Raw genomic sequence first — 20,332 nt, 5'->3', positions numbered from 1 at the left:
TTCAAAGACGTGCAATTTCTTGGTGGGGGACCGGATGTCGTGGAGGACTGCGGTCTACGAGGGGGTGTCAATGGGATTTCAAGCCTAGGTAGGAGGGGGGTAGTAAGAACCTTGTCTGCGCTACCAGTGACGAGTAGATGCTCGGTAGCTGGACTGAATGCCACAGCTAGGATCTCGGAATCGTGGGCTTGGACCTTGAGTTTAGGTTCTGTTGGTGTTCTCGTGTCCCATCTGGAGAATTGTGAATTCAAGGATCAGAGTGTTACGTGCACACTCACATCATGAGCATTTTGTCATCTCCAACGCTCGCAAATACGTTTTCTTGGGTCGCATGCCAGTCAACATCCTAACTACAGCGTAAGCAAGAAACAAGAGATGCCTATATATCACATACCCCAACTACAGAGGTGTGTCCTCTGAAGACGTTTGTAGGTTCGATTGAGCTCTTAGCCTTGGTGTACGAGTTTACATCCCTGCGCGACAAAGTCAGGAATGGTAACCCAATCCAAAGCATTCAACTCACCAATGGCACACAGTCATGTCCTCCGACGCACCCAGGACATGGCCTGCCTTCACAGGATTCCAAGCCAACCCATACCTAACGAAAAATTAATCAGTAGTAAGAAATCGATAGCACACCACCCACCCCTCTCTCCGCTGCCCAACAAGCCTAATATCCGGCTTACACACTCCCCCCCTCTCCGGCTCACTCGAATGTTTCGTCCGATCAAAAATGAGCACTTCCCCTGTAACAGCCTTCGTCGCAATCAAGTCCGGATTCTGGGGCATATACCTCGCCCTATTAACCTCACCCGCATGGTTGATCTTTTGTATGATCTGGATGCGCGGGGCAGGTGGGATCGTATGTCCCCCCAATTCCCCACGCTCGTCATCGTAATCTGCACGATCGAGCTTGTCCGCGCCCGACCCGCCTGCGCCAGAATCGCGCTTGGGGATGTGGACGGTGGCGATTTGGAGGTAGTCTTGGGCTTGGCCGGATGTGTGTGTCCCGAGGAGGAGACGGTGGGTTGTGTATGATTTGGAGGGGTTCCTTGGGGTGGGGTGTTATAGAGGCGTAAGTAGGATGCGGAGGATGAATGAAAACGCACTGTTCTTTGTCTGGGAACCATTGGCAGGTTAGACTTGGCCAGTCGAGAGCGTGGGTGATGACGACGTCGTAGAGGTATGGTGCGTTCTTTTTCCTGTGGCGCGCATTGGTGGGATCTTTGAATGAGGGTAAGGAGCGTACCATGTTTTGTATTCCTAAAACATAGGACATGATGGGATACAGAAAAAGTCGAAACGCGTCAACGGACCTCATTTATCAGTTTATTCTCTTCCTCGGCGGCAAGATCATCCTCGACCTCCTCCATCTGTGGTTTCATGATTTATGGGACGTTTTGATAGTGTGGTTGCTCGATATATAACTAATTTGAGAGATTCTACAGAGTGCGAGGGGAATGTATGGACGAGGGTTGTGATGGAGGATATGGCAGATGCCAAAGGGGACGCGACGCGCTCTTCTCACGGTCACTGGCAATAGTGACCATTTCATACTATTACCATGTCATTGGCACAAATTATTTTACGGAGACCCTCTCTCTAGACGTGTACTCGCAACGTCGGGGTGTTGTGAAAAACATTGAAGCAATAATCTATACGCAGCCAGGCCGAAAGAAGATTAGATACAGAATTATGTGCTCTTTTCCCAATGCGCTATCAGCTTCTCTAAGTCGAACCGAGGATCCTCTGGGTCGTTGATAACTTTAGAAGGGTAGTTTTAGCATTGGGGCATTAAGAAGTAGTTGGTCGCGAAAAAGAAGGAGCGGCACCGGCCAAGGTAAACCCATGAAATATTACTGGGACAAAGGTGGGAATAGCGAAACTCACGGGTGGTATCTTTTATGGAGCTCTGCTGCTTTCTTTTCCATGCGTCCTTGGCTTCCGCAACCAATTGTTCCCTATGGTGGACCGCATGCTCCAGCTTGTGTTGGTCGTGGGCCGTTTGGAGAGTTCGGCGGTGGTACCACCCATAAGCGATACCTGAGAAAAGAGCCGTGTACCGGACGACCTGGGGAGGGATATAGTGTGAAGAACGGCGTAGGGTAGGAGAGTGAGGTAAACGTACGTTGACTGTTGACGAGACCATTGTAAAAGCCCTTTTGCGTTCGACCGTGGTACGAATCTAAGGTCGTGTGCAGGCGGCCCTCGACGCTAAACTGAAAATTAGCAGAAAAGGGGGATTATGGCAAGAGATATACGGACCTGACTTTTTGTGGAGAAAAGAGTTTTCGGTCAACACCTTTGCAACGGAGAATTTCGGTAAGTGATTATGTAAGGTTTTCTGTCCATGACCACATCCTTCTCTTCAGCTACTGCTAAATAATAATATTTACGGCAGTTCTCATGGGCAGCCGAGTGCACAGAGGCAGCTGTCTCTGCGGGAAGGTTAGCCACAGCGTCTCTGGATCTCCCATTCTCAGCGCCTACTGCCATTGCACACTGTGTCAAAGCCTGAACTGTGAGCTCTCGGAATCATATTTGCATTGGATTCTCTCATCCTCTAATAGCTGCTGCCTTTATTCATACCCTGCACTTCCCCTCATCTGTATTCAAATGGACGCATTCAGAACCCCATGAAGCCTTACTGGAATCTTTCTCCGTCCCGACCAGGCCCTGGAAGACTCGATGGCGCTGCAAGAACTGTGGGTGCACTGTCGCGTCGTACAATTCTAAAGCAGACAAATGGAGTGTTTGGGGTCATCAACTTGAGAAGGACTCGGATGGAAAGACGAAAGGCTGGGCTGTGTTGCAGCCCACCGCCCATATTTTCTATGAGACGCGTGCGCAGGACGTCGGTGACTCTCTGGGCAAGTGGACTGGCTACGAAGGTTTGTCTGATAGAATAGGTTGAGAGTTGTAGAAACAAATTGTAATTGTACCAAGGATGTACCTCTCTCACAACATTCCAAATGACACCGTCAGAAACCATATCAAAGTTTCGTGCATCGCCATGGGTAACTTACGATCCCCCAGCTTCCACCTCACAATCCCAATCACAGAATCACCCCTCCGACGACGAGATGGACGAAGACGTCGACATGGATGCACCTCAAATATCCACTCTCCGTGAGGATGACTCCCCACCACCTCCACCACCACCACCTCCGTCACAGTCACCCAAAAAAGCTGCATCGACACGTAAGACCAAGCCCTTGCCAAAGTCTAAAAAACCTATCGACTGGGCCCAAATACGGAACAGCGTCGCTGAGCGCAATAGTCCGGGCTCAGAGGACGAGCCGGATGAGCCAGAGGAGGAAGAGGACCAGCTCATTGATGATGATGACGACGACGACATCCCGAAACCCTCTCCAGTGCCCACACCCTCCTCTGCCCGTTCTACCGCAGATCCCTCTCAAAAGAAAAAGGCTGCCGTAAAAAGGAAACCACGCAAAAGTGAAAAACGCCCGCCCGACGCGGCGGAGAAGAAGACACGGGAGAAGATCCCCCAGACAAGCGGTGCACCACACCTTGTTCCTCCGACCATGTCATGGTTTGAAGCCAACCCGGCCGAACCACACGACGGTGTTGTGGAACCGGAAGCGCCAGTTAGCGTTGAAGGCCCTCTTAAGATAAAGCTTTCCGTCCCAGGGAAGAAGAAGACTTCCCCTCGCAAGCCGCCTGCTATCCCGCGGGCCAAGACGAAAGCTTTGAAGTAAGCCTCTACACGCATTTTTCATGTCATGCTGAGTTTATGTGGCAGGCAGAAGACGGCCATTCCACCTCTTCTTATTGAGGATGCAGGCGTGCTGAGTGAAGGTGTGTATTGACGGTATCCTATACGCGTGTACCGACCCACTCGTCTCACAGAATACACAGGGACCGCTGCGTCTTCCCCAGTGACGGCACAGTTCGAAGCCAACTCCCCAGAACCTGAACATGAACACTCGAGGCCACAATCTCCTCAAGCCCCGCCATCAACAGGCATGCCGTTGCTCGAAGAGACCAACCTCGAGGGAGTCGCTATCCCGCAATATCCACTACCAACGAAACCGTTCCCCGTTCAGCCACCTCCGAAAATGACGTCTGGATTCGCCCCAGCCCTACCACTCGACAGATCCGGCAAGAAAGTACGCCGTTGGCGGACTGCGAACCGGGAAATACGCGGGATCGCTGGTGGGCGGTGGTTCACGCGTACGTGGGTTGGCGAGAAGGAGTCGGAGTACGCCGCTGCGCTCTTGCTCAAGGCTGGGGAAGAGAAGTCGTCGTCTGGTGGGGGCATGACACTTCCCAAGTTGTCGAATATTTCGATAAGTGCGCCCAAGGCCGTGTCGAAATTGAAGGCGTCCTCGTCAAAGACGGCGTCGTTGTCTACGAGCGCTGCGCCCTCTCGTTCGGGGTCGTCTATTCCGGAGGGGGTGACGAGTGCTGTCCGTGCACCTACGAAAATGCGGATTCTGCAGGTTGCTGCTTCTGAGGCTGGTGATTCTGATATGGCACCTCCCCCTGATTCATGACTATATTATACTACGTACCATACATATACCCTATCTTATTGTAATTACTTGTGTCTGGCTTGAATATTCCTAATGAGTTGTTGTCAACGACGACGTGTGTTGTAACGTGACGGCGCCAATGTGTATGTGGTCATCGGTGATTGACCTGAAATAACTTGCACTTCGACTGCCATTCACACCGATTTTTGGCTTCTTTTCGAATCACCACCACGCAAGGCGCATCGAGTTTTCGCACTGAAGGCTTGCTGGCATGTCTTCGATCTCACCATTGGTGTCCAAAGTTGAGACCGCAACGTCAACGAAGGGTGTCTTCGCAAGAACTGGTGACCGTGGTTAGTTCACCATATGTTTCTTCACCTTCACTTCATCAAATACATCTGCTGAATCCCTTCTAGGCGCGTCGGTCCATGCATACTCCTCCGATCCCAAGTTCAAGAAATACGTGCAGCAAGTAGAGAAATGCCTCAACTCGTTCGACAACGTGCATGAATGGGCAGATTGTATTGCTTTTCTGAAGCAATTACTCAAGGTTCGTTTGCCGATATATAGTAAGCATGGGGCAATGAATGAACTTAACCGTGGACGTATTTCTGTCTGCAGACATTTCAATCGTATATGCAATTCAAGGAAATACCGCGCAAGTTGATCGTGGCGAAACGGCTATCTCAGTGTCTCAACCCTGCATTGCCGACGGGGGTTCATCAGCGCGCGTTGGAGGTGTATACCCATATCCTCGCCGTTCTTGGGGTGAGGGAGTTTTGAACGTATACGAAACGCGATGAGGCTGATTTAATGCCGTTGATCAGCTCGACGGATTGAACCGTGACCTACCGTTGTGGTCTTCTGGCCTGTTTCCCTTTTTTGAATATGCTGCTACCTCTGTGAAGGTCCGTCTGGGCGAAATGTATCTTTCTTGGCGGTATAACATTCACTCAATCATTCCAGCCTACCCTATTGAACATCTACGATACATATTACCTCCCATTGCAGGGGGATTTACGACCTGTCATGAAATCATTCATTCTCGCGCTGCTACCTGGGCTTGAAGAGGAGACGGGTGAATTCTTCGAAAAGGTGTGTTGAGATTTGCTTTTCCGGTATGTATCCTGAAATCCAATGTCAGGTTTTAAGCCTTTTGGATCGACTTTCCGGGACCGTTTCCCTTTCGTTCTTTTTCCAGAACATATGGTTGGTCATGCTTACCACGCCCTCTGGCCGAGGAACGTCTCTTAACCTTTTGGCCCGTCGTTTGCCTCGCTTTAATGCCGATGAAGGTGAGCATCATTAGCGTTCCCGACCAATTTGCTGACATGATGCCATTTAGACATCACATCTGTCGTGGGCAAGGACGTTGGTCTCATGATTCGAGCGTTCGCAGCAGCACTTGAAGATGAGAACCTTCTTGTCCGTAGAGGAGCTCTGGATATTCTCCTTCAGATTCTCAAAATGGACAGCCTCGCGATGCAGAAAGCTCACCCCGATGATCGCGCGATCCTGATGCGCGCTGCTACAGGGGTAGTGCTACGACGTGACCTGTCTCTTAATCGGCGACTATACACCTGGCTTCTGGGGCCGGACGAGAAGGCTGAGAACCAGGTGGCGTATTTGAAGCAGAATGCTTTGGACTTGTTGAGCTCTACATTGAAGGTGATTATTTTCGTTGTATGGAAAGGGTTCAAGTGACGAGGTCTGTTTGCTTTATAGAGCGAAATGGATTCACCGTCAGGGGAATATGCGGAATCACGCCCGTTCAAGATCTTCATTTCTTTGCTTGATAAATGGGAGATTGGGGCGCCATTGACGTCAGTCATCGTCTATGGTTCTTTCACGGCCATAAAGAATCTTGTGGAAAGCCCGAGAGATAGTGGTAACGATGTAATCTTTCATCTTTATCCACAGGTCTATTCGCGCTGATCAAGGTCTTAGCTGATCATGACAGCGAGTACTCTATACGAAGCAGTGGAACCTCAGATTATTTGGAAGCATCTGCTGACCGCCGTGGTGTCCGAACTCTTGAGTGATGGCAGCTTATTTGAGGTATGCATCTGCCCGCGATGAAGTCACGTCCCCATCTAATGCACAACGAAGGCAATCCATTTGGTTCAGTTTATTCTGAAGACATTCACACACGATGAGGAAATACAAACACTTCACCTCCCAGTTATTTTTGCTGCCATCCTTGATGTCGTGAATGTAAGTCATTTTTTGAAGGGCCATCAAACGTGGAAGCTTATTTCCTCAAAGTCCCGAATTCAAGAAAATCCGAAAAATATCACGACACAATCTACACGGGAATGCTTTGTCCTACTGGAAGAAATTCTCAAGCACGTCCCTCATACAGGCTTGATGCAACGTCCTGAACTTGCTGGTGATGCAGACGCAGCACGGTGGTCTCAATCTCCATATCTATTTGCATGCACTTTCTACGATGTGCAACCTAACCAAGGCATTCCAAGCACATCTGGTACATTCACAGTCCCTTTTGCCACCACATTTGAAAACCTCATCTCGATAATCACGCAATGCTCGAACTCCCTGATGAAATCTCAGGATGACACCCTTGTGTTACGAGAGGTCCTTTCTCGATCATTGACGCTCGTCGAGCGACTTATAGCCAGATTAGCAACCCCAACCGATGTCTCCTGGAACCCTTCCCAGTGGCTGAAAGATCTTCTTCAAACCTTTGAACTCGAGGTTCGTTGCGCTCAATGATGTCTGCAGCTGTTGTAGCTCACTTTGTATCTTAGTCGGCAAACTTTACATCTGTGGATCGCATTATCACGATTTCCGTAGCTCTCCATCGAAATGAATATCTCTCCCCCAAGTTGACAATTGATGAACGGCCGACGATATACAAAATGGTGAACAAACTTCTGAAATATCTCCGTCCGGATTATGGGGTCTACCATCTGCGTGCAGTCAACTTGATATGGTCACTTGAATCGTCAACGACACATTCGCATGTTGAATCTATTTTGGCGCAATCGATGACTTCGCCTGAATCTCGTAACGTCTCAGAGGCATATGAAGCGTTCGGAGTTTTGTGGCGATTGACTGGTACGTCTGGTATGACTTCGAAATTTTGCAACTTACAAAGAGAGATGACTCCAGAGGATAATCTTTTGCCTGGGTTCCGTTTGAAGGTTCCCTTGATGATCGTTTTGGGTACGCTCAAGAGTGAAGACCCCAGCCTTCGTCGAGTGGGTGAAACGTGGATGCGGTGCAGCTTAAAGTCATATCTGCGGTACGTATATTGACTTGTCCGCCCAGCTGCCCCATTGAAGCAAATTACCTAGTGTTCTCGATCCAATTCTTCATGATCTGCTGGATCCGTCTATCCTGCGGACACCTACCACATGTAAGGTTCGTGGCAGAGAACTTCCGGGTTTCCTCTACGAACGACCTTTCGACCAACGCTTTACGCATCATCTGTTGGAGATGCTTCTTGCTATCGTTCGCTTTGGAGGACAAGGTTTCTCCAAAGCAGCGCGATCGTCTGCTATCAAGCGATCACATCATGCAGGCTTAGTGCAGAGGGTTGAATCTTGTCAGTCAACTTAGATATTTTTCTATTTTCCCCCACTAACTCATGCTGCGTGAATCAGTTGGCATGGTTGACGGCGACGGGAGTTACATGGACACCATGGTGGAGATCTTACTTCGGTATGCAACAGTCGCACACATGGCTGGCTGACTGACTCTATTGTTCCAAGATTGATTCAATCTGAGCCCAAGCCACAGTGGTCCAGTGCAATGCAACCGCTTAACGCAGTAATTCAGTCTGCTGCCGTCGAACTCCTGCAACTCATTGTGGCTCGCGGGGATGTGGATAATATCTCGACGGAATCCATCGAGGCAATTGTCGTTGGGAAACTTTACTTCTCCATCCACATGGTTCGGCTTGATCTACAGAACAAACTCCTACACCTTCTGCACTCCCTCATTTCTGCCTTGACAGCCAACTTGGAAACTGCCCAGCGGAATGCAGTCAGTAAGCGACCGGAAGAAAGCCAGCCAGATAGTGCTACTGCTCAGGAGAAGGCACCGGATACTAGCATACGATATCCTGTGAACCCGTTGTTGATCCAAGCCTTGATAGACGGAATTTCAACACGCTCGAATCGGCCAGTGTTACAGCACTGGTTGGATTTTATTCTCACCGCTATACCTCAGTTCCAACCAGCCTTGCAAGCCCTTGTTGCTCCTCTCAATGACTGCCTATGCCGTCAACTCCTTTCCTCTCTTTCAGAAGTGCTCAAGGCCTCGTCGCAGTCGCGGGATTACGCGGACGACATTTCAACCAGCGTCACAGAAGCAGAAATGGTCATGTTCCTCAACGGTTTGGAGAGACTGATCTTGCTGAGCCTTGCATATACTTCCGAACCGGACACTTCCGAAGACGAGACAAGCGCGTTGGAAAAGCCATCTGGAGAAACGAGCGGTTTGCTAGGCTATGTTTCGGGCGTTTTTAGCTCAGACAGCGCACAATCGGTTCCGTCAGAGCAACTCACCGTATGTCTGTTTCCACTACTTCACTGCGTACATAGCACCGATCGACTGATTAGGCTCGTTCTCCGGGATACCGGTCTCTGGATGAAGGGATCCGAGTGCTCTATTCAGTCTGGGCCGCACTCATCTGGAAGGCGCCTGAAGTTTGGTCACCCAAGGATGAATCAGTATCCCTCATATATAATCGGACAAGGATACGATGTCGCCGAGTTCTTGAACACCTCTTTCGTGTACAATCTGCGGAGGTTTTCGAGTCGATTGTCGATTGGTGGAGCAAAGACAATTCTGTGAGTCCGGGTCCCATTTGCCGCTCTGCCTACAAAACTGAAATTGAAGCAGCTTGCTGCTGCTTCACCTGATGCAGCATTTGAACTGGTTGATGTACTAGTTGCTACCGCTCAGAATGCCGTTCATATGATATGCGAAAGCATATCCTGTCGTCTTTCTGGTGCTTCAGAGAAAGTCAAGAAGCAGGCGATTAACCCTAATCTGTTTGTTCTGCTTTCCATCTACATCTCGCGTTCACTGACAGTCTCTCAGGACTGATGCTGTGTTGTTCAGGTTTTTGGAGCAATATTTACGGCGACTAGAGGGACCTCTTGCGCTCCAGGTATGGGGCCGTTACCTGCAGCTTGTCAAAGATCTTGTTGGTAGCACGCGGGAATTCAAGGCTCCAAACTTTCCAGCCCTGAGGTCAGTGTCCCTCGAAAGTCAGAAATCTTCTCATATTTTTTTTAGATGTCTTGGTGTTCTAGCTGAGAAGGTCACACAGACAACTGCGGTAGATGACAAGCGGATTCGCAAAGAGCTTCAGGTAGATGAGATCCTCTCTTCGGAAGCTAGTCATTTATCGGCTGTGAATCCAGGATAACTATGCCAGACTGCTGGACTCTTGTGTTATCTATGTTGGTCGTTCGTCAGACCAAGGCTCGTGGATAAGACGCGGCACAAAGGAAGCGGTTGCAACAAATGGGCGAGAATCGCCCGCTCCTAAAACAGGTAAGATAGCGCAAATCTCTCTACAGAACAACCTCTTAGGTAATAAGCTAGATGACAAGCTCGAAAGTAGCATGGCCTCCATTGCTTCTGATACCCCAAGTTCAGCCGAGGTGATTGGTCAGGTAAGGTGATATCTGCCCTCTCTGCTGATTATTGATCACTTTTGGAAGATCAATACCTTCATTGCAGCTTCGGCCCTACCGAACCTGCGTAGGTTCCTGATAGAAAACGACAAAATCATCACCACCTGCAATAACATCATTTACTACATCGTCAACCCTGCCATGAGAGGGAAAACAAGGTGCGACCACAGGATTCGGGATTTGATTTGTTCCTTAACCCATTCCAGACCGATGGACCTCGATAGCACCGTAATTTCAATACTGCAAGAGATGACTCGCATACCGGCAGCCCTGAAATCATGGCGAGCTCCCGTCGCTGACCTTTTGAGCGACAACCGACTCTTCAACTGTGATCCGGAATCCGCGAGTAGATGGAGACTTATCGTCAAGGTCCTATACGACTCTGATAAGACTGCGTTCCCTGAACTTCTTAGTGAGTTTTGGTTTGCGACCTGGGAGTGCCCAACTGACAAACGCTCTAGGCAAGGTAGCCAACGCTCCCTCTGCCAACATATTCACGAATCGGGAATACGAGATGCTGCTACGGTCCCTGAATATTCGGCGTTTATCATACGTGCTATTCGCGGGAGAAAAGAACCACTTCCTCACTCAGCTGCCAACAATACAAGAAAAACTGGTTGATACTCTCCGCACCGTTTCTTCGCCTATCGTGCAGAGCGAAATGTTCCTGTGCATTCGGGTTCTGCTTTGTCGGCTATCACCACACAACTTGACAAGTTTCTGGCCTGTCATCTTGACAGAGATGGTCCGCTTTTCTTTCCCCTTCTGCTATTTACACATCTAACGGAAAAAGTAGTACCGTATATTTGGGCAAGTCATTGTCTCTCTGCCGGCCGACGGTTCAGAGGACTTGCAATTGGTTCTTGCTGCAAGCAAGTGTCTTGACCTATTGCTTGTACTTCAAACGGAAGAATTCCAAATGTCAGTAACTTGATCCCCAGTACCAGATGATTTTTGACTTTTTCATAGACATCAATGGATATTCATCACTGACACGGTTGATGCCATTTATCGTCCTGATAACTGGTTCCCCGAAGCCATGATGGACCGGCTAGCAGAGATTGCCGGAAATCTTCCTGTTGCGGTGCGCATGACTCTTTCTTCCATTGACATCTTACTTAGAAGCTGCTTTAGAACTCGCAAACTACGATCGCTACACCAGAACCTTTATCTACGTTTGCCGATCAGAGGCCGATGCGAAGACCCCTGTTGAACTCCATACGACAGATAGAGAGCATGCGCGATCTGGTGCCCTTCTTCTCGCATGTGAGTATATCATCCTATGAGAGTGTGTACGCAAGTGGTGGCAATATCGATTGGGAAGCGGTGGAGAAGGGGATCATGGATGACATGTTTGACGGAAGATAGATACGCCTCCTTGCTGATACCTTGTATTCGCTAGTATACACCTTTTGTTGCCTCAGCATACTTTACTAATAATCGCATGACCACCTCACTTGGCAGAACGGGAAGCTTCTCTCTCATCTTCACTCATATGTCTGAATGGTATAAATAACTAGGCTACATTACACAAAAGAGAAACGAGGCACCTGTCGTAGGATCCTCCTAACCCCTATAACTTAGCGAGTCGACGGCAAAGGGTAACCAAACTACTTGGAATAATATGCATCTGGCTAGCAGGATATAATCGGTCATTTGGACTAGAAATCCCCCCAGTTACGACGAAATTTGTACTGCATCCGACTCTGAATCAGTTCTCAGTCTCAAAGTAGATTTCTCAAGAAAAGCCATTACCTTGTATGGTAGATTTTTCCTGAAGCAACGCAGTCGGTCAGTAAGGAAACGAGAAGTGCAAACGCGAGGATGAGCTTACCGCATCTTATCTCCCGGCTCCACTGGTGGTTTGTACCCACCAGGACCAGATCCCCAATCCCCCTTTTTGTTCTTGGCGTCCTTGTATCTGATTTCGGGATCTTGCTTCTCCGGTGGGGTCACTCGAGTTACCCGGGGCTTCGCAGCGGAAGGAGGGTCAGCTACGGGAACGTCGCCAACTTGTTCGTCATGAGGATGTGGAGCGACGGGGACTTGAGGGGCTTCTGCCGCTTTCTTGAGGGCTGCTTGTTCGGCGTCCTGATGAGATTTAACAACTTCCTCAACCGACATCCCTTGGAACTTGGCCTCCTTCTCAGCCTCCTTTCGCTCGATATCCTCGTGGTGTGCGAAATGCTCCAAGTCTTCTGGGTGGGTGTAAGAGTCGTCCGTCTGCGTTTCGGGCGTAGAATGGAATTTTTCTGTTGCGCCGCTAAGCTCGTATGATCAAAGGTCATTGCATATTGGACATACCCTCGTGGTGAAGGAAGAATTCTATTCATATAAATTAGAAAACCAAGAGTGCGAAATGAAGAATATTGTGCGTACCACTCTCAACATCATAATGATGCCCCTCTGCACCTACATCGTCGAAATTCGGCAAGCCATCCAGCCCAACCTTCGCCAACTCTTCCGGTGACACTTTGCCATCTTTATCCAAATCAAGGAGACCTAGAACGGTTGACACGATCATGTCCGCTTTCTTCTGATGTTCAATGTCATCCTGAGCCAACCAGGGTCAGCAAAAACCGTACGTGGACCCGCATTACACACCTTTGACTTTTTCTGTGAGTAGACGTGATGAACACCATAGATTGCTTCAATTTCATCCCTATCCCAAAAGCCATTTCTAGTGATGCGAATGAGGGCTTGGCCTTTGTCAACTAAGGACATGAACTGACCTGTCCAAGTCGTGAAGCTGGAAGAAACTCCCAATGTCGAATGAATCACTGTTGTACAAGAGGTTTAACAAGGCGGTGAACAAGTGAGGGTCAAACTCACATATGGTGCTCGGACGACATCTATCACGGAGGCGATAATTAGCTTAGTTGGTATGAAAGGTGATGAAAGCATACATGTCGCTGCGCATACTGTTGAATTGTTTCGCCAGCAGCGGGCCCTGTGTTTTCATGTCCTCCATGGCCAAAGGCGCCTTGGACGAGAACGAGTAATGACAGACATACAATTTTGAGCATCGTCAAAGACGAATTCAGAGGATTGTCCAAAGCAACGACTAGCCCAAGAGGCGTCAGATCCACCGATCGCGTACACAGCTCCCACGGTGGGTAGGTGGGGAGTACCCCCAAATTGGGAAGGGCATGTAAGCAGGTGATCAGCTGTGATCAGTCGTCGGAACTCGACATGAGATGTTTCGGCATGGTCGGCAGCTCAGTTTGTTTACCGCGAAAAACCTTCATTCTTCTCATCTACGTCACCTGTGTTATCTACAAATGCGTCCACGCCGACATATCTCTCTCAACATGGCAAGCTAATAATGCACATACTGGTGCATATAAATCGTCAAAAGTGTAAATTGGGGTTTGCTGGTGTGCGCATACCTTATGATATCTGTACCATCCCGCTACTTCGGTGTCTTCCGATCCCACCTGCACCCATTTATGGCTCAATTACACAATGTCAACAACTATTTGCTTTCAACAAGTTCTCTGTCGTATATAATGCAACCTGTCCTGTTTCGCGAAGTTGTACATTGCACAACATTTTCGCGCAGAACTTTGAATAAAGTTCATATATGCTAATAGACACTACTGTATTCTACAAATTTTCAGGCTTACATGATAAATAACCGTTCGACATAGGTGATCCACCGCGTAATGTAAGGCGTTGGCAAGTACAGCGGAGTTGATTCAGATTTGATGGGCGAAGCGTTTGCCATTGCCATGCCGCTTTCTGGAAATCACCGATCATGCTTTGTCATGGTTGAAGTTGGTGTCCAAGATCGGTGGATCTGACGCCTCTTGGACTAGCCGCTTTGTCATCACTTTCCCACCCAAAGATGTCCCCTGTCCTGATGCACAAGTTCTCAAAAGGCTTCTATGTGTCCGTCGCGTCAAAATTCTTCGACATCAGTAAACCCCTGAGCAGTCCGAGGTCGATACGGCCCATAAAAGGCTTCGAAATAATTTATTATGGAAAATATAATCGGGCATGGGAAGGTGTCAAGCCTGCATCATCATTGACAATATTGACAGATTGTGTAGCACCTTCCTTGTAAACCCCAAAAAGGACCGGAGCAAAGCATTCCTACAAAATCACCCAAAGTCCGCCAAGAACCCCTCCGAGCAATGGAAGCACCATGCATGCCATTTGATAGACATATTGTCCTGGTCTGTTCAAACCTCGCAGTGCGCTGTTTGGATAAGGTGCCCATGTGGTGACAAGGGGTTGGTTTGACATGTCGGCACCATCCACAGTGTGATATACTTTGGTGGGCGAAGCTCTCTGCTGGGTATGCACCGTATTTGCCCCAACGTAAATCTGGCCCAGGGTATTGAGGCTCCCGTCGTCGCCCAGCAAATCTGTGAATCGTATTTGACATTAGAACCGTTTCCACAACACAGATGGGAGAGCTTACTGTAATAGACACCAGGCCTCGAACGCTGGGACGTAATGTAAGATAAGCCCTTTGGCGTAAAGATAACCTCGTTCACAACTCACGAAGTAGCCAAACCACGAATATCGCTCGATCCAATCCAAAGTGTCCATGTATGTGATTGTCTGGTTCAGAAAGTCGGCTACGACTGGAGAAACTATGAGTGTGACGATTAAAAGTCGGTGAAAACCAAGTGTGCACCTGAACTATCCGTTGACGTTGAAGCGTACTCTGTGATCCAGATGGGATATTGAGGATACGTATTATGCATTTGCCAGATGTAGCTGTAGAACCCCTCTACACCGGGCCCATACCTTTCATTCAAACACTTGAGAACAATAACGGTATTATTTTGAATGACACGTACCAGTGCAGAGGGAGAAAATCGATCGTGCAGCCGGAACAGGCAGCAAGGAAGGCTTGGAGCCATTGCTGGCCATTATCCGACGCAGTGACCGCGGGTCCACCCAACCGAACGCCAGCGGCTTTCATGGGCTGGATGGACGTCATCCACAGCTTCGCGGCATACACAGGGTCCATATTTGACTCTGAGACGAAGTCAGGCTCATTGAATGTCTTCGGGAGGACCTTTTAGTAATAGCATTAACGATATCAACCCAAGTAGCCTCACAAGGATCGTATCAGCCCTCTGAGCTTTCACTTGGTCTGCAAAGCTGTCGAGACCAGCTCCGCCCCATTGCATCGGAATGTACTTGATATTCGATTCGACAAGGTAATCTGGGGGAGAGTCCGCCCAATTATATTGCCAGCTAATGACGCTCGCAGATTGGTTGGCGTTGTTGAGGTCACCAGGGGTGTCGCCAGCAGCAAAAGCCAGACCGCGCTTTGGATTTTTGACACCCGTTGGCGAAGGTTTCGTCGCGGATGATGTTGTTTTATTGGCGACTGCACTGTATGTGGCCGTTTGCGTGGAAGTAAGTACCACGGTGGTAGAAACGGTCAAGGTAACGGTGTAGTGCGCGGATACGCTGCATAGAACGACGGCGACGCAGTACCAGCACAGAGGGAAGCGCATTTTGGGACAGAGCGTCACAAGATAGGCACAGAATCTGTAGCTTGATTTTGCTATTTATACTCAGCAATATCTCTTGGTCCAAGGGGGATGCACCTTAAGAAGCGAAAGAAGCTGGCTGAAAGGCGTCTGAGACGCATGCCCGGGGTGAGCTATCGATGAAGAGTATTGATTGATATAGAGTACTTTGAAAAAATCATCCAAGCGAACAGCTGCCACCAGTTGAGCATTCGTAGGTTTGATCATCGCTTGATCTCCACCAGGTCATGGATTTCTGGAAAAGACGATAGAATGTACTTTGAAGACGTCAAAAGATTAGAAGATCGGTCGAAGTCCGGTCTACTAACCGACCACCGTATTGATTAGTAGTTCCTGATCTGGCGCAAGAGCCGCGTAGCCAGAGATACTGAAGGTGACGATAATCCATGCGAGGCAGGTAGAAATCCGAGGAGGTTCTCTGATCATTGACTCAGCCTACTAGTAGCACAAGGGTCGCGTTGTCTATGGTCGGCGGTCGTTGTGTGCGTCAAAACCTTGGTCGAAATAGGCCGGAATGTGATTTGCATCTGTTTGAGGCCCCGGGAAGCTCAGGCCATTTCTTGTCCAAAAATAGCGGATTTGAGAGCCAAAAACTTGGCCTATCTTTGTCCCAGAATAGCGGATTTGACTCTTGAGGCGATCAGGATGGCAGCTTTGTCCAAAAATAGCGGATCTGAGGGTGCAACTGAGCAGAATTTTTTTGAAGTACCATACATATCACTGAAGGCGAGGATATACTTCCTGGTAACTAAAGGGAGGGAAGCACGCTTCTGTAAACGGCTGCAAAACGGCTGTCTTTGGACAGTCTTGTGTTGTCATCAAACAGAAAATTCACAGGAGGCTTCCTTATTTGGGAATGTCATGTGTTGGCCTTGTCCAAGATTGCGGATTTGAGTCCCAAAGGATAGCGGATTTGAGGCCCGTTTTGGCGACTTTTGGCGGACAAGAAATGGCATGAGCTTCCCAGGGCCTTCTGTTTGCTTGCCAAGTTCTACACATGTGTCGCAGACGAAGCTCTCGGTGCAATTCGATGACACATACCAGTTTTATGTAATACTGTACTATTTCATTCAATTCGGCAGGGCCTGTGATGCGTTACCACCCAGCCGAAATTTTGATTTCGGCACTTGTAGGATTTGGCTGTGACAAGGCGAAAAATTCGGCAGTACAGCGCCACAGGCCACGAAAATTTGCTATGTTGAGACTGTTACCACGAAACGGTTTTGGCACGGGAAGACATGACCCATTACAAGCGTTACATTTTGGCGATTTTGAAGGTCATGTGACGCGTTACTGCCAAATTGAACGAAATACTACAGTAGTCAGAAAAAAGGAAAGTGACACAGAGTTGCTATCATCGGCCAAAGGCAGTTCTCGAACCTCTCAGAGTCATATTAAGGACGCAACTCAACACTGGAGGACATGTCTGAGTTCAAAAGTGCGGCGATCATTGTGTGGCAGATCTGTGTGGCGATCCAGGTCACGTGTCAGTTTGCCAAACAGTGGAGACGCGTCAACAAGGAGGGAAAGCGATGTGTAACTCTTGCTCGCTGAGCTGTAAGTCACCCATTTTATAGCTTTATTTATAATGAAGTGTAGTACTGTAAGTATGCATGGAAATTAAGGAACAGAAAGACAGGGAGACAGTGGACTGCATCAAGTATAAGTACTACATATTTGACAACTATGTGGCTGACCAGTTGTCCTTGTCTCGAGTGTGGCACCAGCGTCCTCTCTATCAACCATCATAAATTCCTCCCACCCTTTTGTCAATGTCAATAGGCAGAGTGGTGGAAAGGTGGGGTCCAGGGCTCCAGGACTGGTGAGATCATGATGCGTTCGGAGCAACACACCTCGCATGAGCCACAGAGAATTGATAGAAAAGGAGTTTCTGATGGAAAAAAACTCCACAACCTTGGGGGTAAAGCAGCCTTCAGGATGGGCAGTTATTAAAGAGTACTTATACCATACGGTTCAAGTATCATAATTTTAACTTCATGCTGGGTTATGTTGTACATATGAGTGCATGGTTGAAATTGACATCTAGCTTCTATACTAACACTTCAATTTCTAGTGATTTTTGCAAGGGTGTTCTTGGGTGTGGGGCTTGTGAAGAGGTGGGGGCGGAACAGCGAGGCCATGGTGGAGTTCAGGAGCAAAGTCCTGTGACATGCGACAGAAGTTCCCGCCGCAGGGATAAAACTATTGAGAAACCCCCTTTCCACGGAAACCCCCTGGGTTTCCGAGGCAATTGGAGAAATCCCTGGTTTTTGTATATTTAAACTTCCAGCCATAATCCTGAGGCGGCTTACACAATCTACTCGTGTTTGTTGTGATTATCATGACACCGTGAACACCTTTTATTACAGTTCCTTTATTTCCCTCTTTCTTTTCTCTCATTCTCTCTCTTTATTATGACACATCCTTTACTGTAGCATTTCGTTCAATTCGACAGGGCCCGTGACGCGTGACAGACCTGTCGAAATTTTGGTTTCGACAACCACGCAAATTCGCCGTGACAAGCCGAAAATTTGGGCGAAATTTCGACCACTTAGCGCCGCAGGCCACGAAAAATTTCGACATTTATCACATGAGCGCCAGATGATTTCGACACCTTACAAAAATCTGCGTGACCACCGTGACATTTCAGCAATTTGAAGGGCACCGTGATGCGTGACCGTCGAATTGAATGAAATGCTACAGTATTCTAGATAGCGTATATATATACTCACCATGGGTACTACACACCTCAGTCCGTTATACCAAGACTGAGGTGAGCCACTTACATTTACCAACTATGATACATTACTTACTTTACTTAGATCACCCCTTACCGGTGTTATCTAGATCTGATTTCTACAGGTTATGGGCCATTAGTCACAATTAGTGATGATAGAAACTGATCTAGATTTCATCTTATCACACACGCAAGACGTGTACTTGATGCATACCTAATTAGGATGCATCCTCCTTTGTCGCCTCGAGGCATTCACAATCTCTACCACAAACTCTCTCCATGCCTGATACTGTCAAAACAACCCCCACAATAACCATGGCTGTCGCTCCCAACGATGACACATGCCCATCTATCGCCCTCATCCGATCTGGTAACCCTTATGCCGGTGAGAAGCTTAGCAAGGCAAAAGGAAACTATCGCCAATGGTACGAAGATATGCTCATCCATATGATGGGCAACTGCCTTTTCGATTACGTCGAAGGTGATGCTTCTGCTCCTTCCATTACTGCTGAACCACGCGCACACAAGAACTGGCTTGCGAATGATCGTCAAGCCTGGTCCATTATAGCTGGAAGCGTTGACCCCAGCGAACGAACCTACATCAGACTTGAGGGTGGGGGAGCTATGACAGCCAAAGCTGCCTGGATTGCCTTAAAGGCATGGCATGAAAATGAAGGGCCTATCCGCCAAGTCAACTTATTGCAGAAAGTGCTAGCCGCCAAATGCACCAAGGACATATCCCTCCCCGAGACAGGACGCCAAATTTGCGAGGATATCAAACATGCCTTCGCTATCAGAAACCTCAACCAAGACTTACTCTGCTGCATTGCGCTCATGAATGCACTCAAGGATCTTCCACACCTATGCACTACTGTTTCCACTGGGCTCACCAACGGTTCCTACACCTCCAAAAATATCCTCCTCTTACTTGAGACAGAACAAGCTTTGCGCGACACCGACGCTCTCAAACACAATCACAATAATCACCTTATCGAGTCTATGGCATTAGCAGCCCAATCCAAATCCCACCAATCGTCAACCACCATTTTTTGCAGTGGTTGCAAGCGTCCAGGACACACCCACCCTTACTGCATTCTACCTGGAGGAGGAATGGAAGGAAAAACCATCGCTGAGTCTATTGCAGCTTGCAAAAGAGACAAAGAGGCAAAGAAGGGAGGAAAGAATAAGGCCTCTTCTACCCCAGGTAAAGTCTCCGTCACCATGAGAGACTCTGGCGGAAAGGCATTCATGGTGCTCGTTGACCCCGCAGATATATCCAACCCTGCGCCCAACACCGAATTTGCAGGCTATGCATCAAACACCATCCCCATTGATGATTCCCTCGCCGCGCCCATCGAATCAATTGAATACAAAGGATGGCTCACATTCGAGGAGGAGCCATGAGCCACGATTGACTGGAACACTCATACGAAGCCATCCAACATTGCAGCAATCTCAGAAATCACTCCAATTCAACAAAAAAATTGTACCCCCATCTCAATCGATGACCTTCCATTTTATGTCGATACTGGTGCCACAGTCCATATATCACCAGAAAAATCTGATTTTCTGACGCTTCAACCAACCAACACATGCTCTGTCAAAGGCATTGGAGGATCCTCAATCACTGCAATTGGCATTGGAAATATCAAACTCAGGGTCGTGTGGGGTGCCTACATCATTTTACAGAACACCCTCTATATTCCAAATGCTACAGTACGCTTAATCTCAGTCAGCACCTTAGTGAAGGACAATCAAGCCATTGCCCACTTCGATGAAAAATCATGCTGGATCACAAACAAGTCCACCAATGCAACTATAGCATGTGGACCGCTTCTCCCCACCAAAAACCTTTACTCCCTCACCCTTCATTCTATTTATGCTGAACATGCTCTCACAGTGCACCATGCA

The 20,332-nt window shown here is 48.4% G+C and overlaps 6 protein-coding genes and 1 pseudogene across 7 annotated transcripts; 4 read left to right on the top strand and 3 right to left on the bottom strand.

The window, feature by feature from the left end:
- Positions 1-1,544: 1,544 nt before the first annotated feature.
- LACBIDRAFT_187028 (uncharacterized protein) lies at positions 1,545-2,276 on the bottom strand. The gene is made up of 4 exons (XM_001873473.1): positions 2,266-2,276; positions 2,129-2,214; positions 1,891-2,071; positions 1,545-1,764 (listed from the first exon to the last, which is right to left on the bottom strand). The coding sequence occupies exons 2-4, from the start codon at positions 2,147-2,149 to the stop codon at positions 1,694-1,696; spliced, it is 273 nt and encodes a 90-aa protein (XP_001873508.1). The 5' UTR covers positions 2,150-2,214; positions 2,266-2,276; the 3' UTR covers positions 1,545-1,693.
- A 78-nt stretch (positions 2,277-2,354) lies between these two features.
- Positions 2,355-2,977, top strand: LACBIDRAFT_301397 (uncharacterized protein). Its single transcript, XM_001874095.1, has 2 exons — positions 2,355-2,521; positions 2,571-2,977. The coding sequence occupies exons 1-2, from the start codon at positions 2,407-2,409 to the stop codon at positions 2,912-2,914; spliced, it is 459 nt and encodes a 152-aa protein (XP_001874130.1). The 5' UTR covers positions 2,355-2,406; the 3' UTR covers positions 2,915-2,977.
- Positions 2,973-4,517, top strand: LACBIDRAFT_301396 (uncharacterized protein; the record flags this gene model as incomplete). The annotated part of the gene is made up of 3 exons (XM_001874094.1): positions 2,973-3,715; positions 3,764-3,819; positions 3,871-4,517. The coding sequence occupies 3 exons, from the start codon at positions 2,973-2,975 to the stop codon at positions 4,515-4,517; spliced, it is 1,446 nt and encodes a 481-aa protein (XP_001874129.1).
- Positions 4,518-4,914: 397 nt separating this feature from the next.
- Positions 4,915-11,536, top strand: LACBIDRAFT_242578 (annotated as a pseudogene; the record flags this gene model as incomplete). Its single annotated transcript is given in 27 exon segments — positions 4,915-5,046; positions 5,118-5,264; positions 5,324-5,404; positions 5,463-5,591; positions 5,641-5,791; positions 5,842-6,179; positions 6,222-6,392; positions 6,444-6,554; positions 6,606-6,714; positions 6,832-7,211; positions 7,265-7,574; positions 7,629-7,761; positions 7,814-7,875; positions 7,894-8,064; positions 8,123-8,180; positions 8,231-9,029; positions 9,083-9,313; positions 9,363-9,488; positions 9,559-9,719; positions 9,765-9,840; positions 9,893-10,064; positions 10,215-10,326; positions 10,375-10,580; positions 10,630-10,913; positions 10,965-11,089; positions 11,138-11,252; positions 11,303-11,536. Coding segments are annotated over 27 exon segments (5,124 nt in total), but the record flags the coding sequence as incomplete, so codon positions are not given.
- Positions 11,537-11,665: 129 nt separating this feature from the next.
- Positions 11,666-13,198, bottom strand: LACBIDRAFT_399621 (precursor to secretory protein Ssp120). Its single transcript, XM_001873472.1, has 9 exons — positions 13,075-13,198; positions 13,001-13,020; positions 12,901-12,948; positions 12,773-12,848; positions 12,548-12,722; positions 12,473-12,493; positions 12,003-12,420; positions 11,924-11,942; positions 11,666-11,874 (listed from the first exon to the last, which is right to left on the bottom strand). Exons 1-9 carry the CDS (start codon positions 13,192-13,194, stop codon positions 11,830-11,832), a joined length of 942 nt encoding a protein of 313 aa, XP_001873507.1. The 5' UTR covers positions 13,195-13,198; the 3' UTR covers positions 11,666-11,829.
- Positions 13,199-14,677: 1,479 nt separating this feature from the next.
- On the bottom strand, positions 14,678-15,465 carry LACBIDRAFT_161044 (uncharacterized protein; the record flags this gene model as incomplete). The annotated part of the gene is made up of 4 exons (XM_001873471.1): positions 14,678-14,760; positions 14,814-14,926; positions 14,974-15,200; positions 15,244-15,465. Coding segments are annotated over 4 exons (645 nt in total), but the record flags the coding sequence as incomplete, so codon positions are not given.
- A 1,641-nt stretch (positions 15,466-17,106) lies between these two features.
- Positions 17,107-18,342, top strand: LACBIDRAFT_320994 (uncharacterized protein; the record flags this gene model as incomplete). Its single annotated transcript, XM_001874093.1, has 5 exons — positions 17,107-17,220; positions 17,284-17,287; positions 17,467-17,506; positions 17,759-17,956; positions 18,120-18,342. 5 exons carry the CDS (start codon positions 17,107-17,109, stop codon positions 18,340-18,342), a joined length of 579 nt encoding a protein of 192 aa, XP_001874128.1.
- Between the last annotated feature and the right edge of the window lie 1,990 nt (positions 18,343-20,332).

This window comes from Laccaria bicolor, genomic scaffold, assembly GCF_000143565.1.
Source record: "Laccaria bicolor S238N-H82 LACBIscaffold_1 genomic scaffold, whole genome shotgun sequence".
In the NCBI taxonomy this organism is placed as follows: Eukaryota; Fungi; Basidiomycota; class Agaricomycetes; order Agaricales; family Hydnangiaceae; genus Laccaria; species Laccaria bicolor.
Note: the sequence above shows the minus strand (reverse complement) of the source record. Positions and strands in the feature narration are given on the sequence as shown.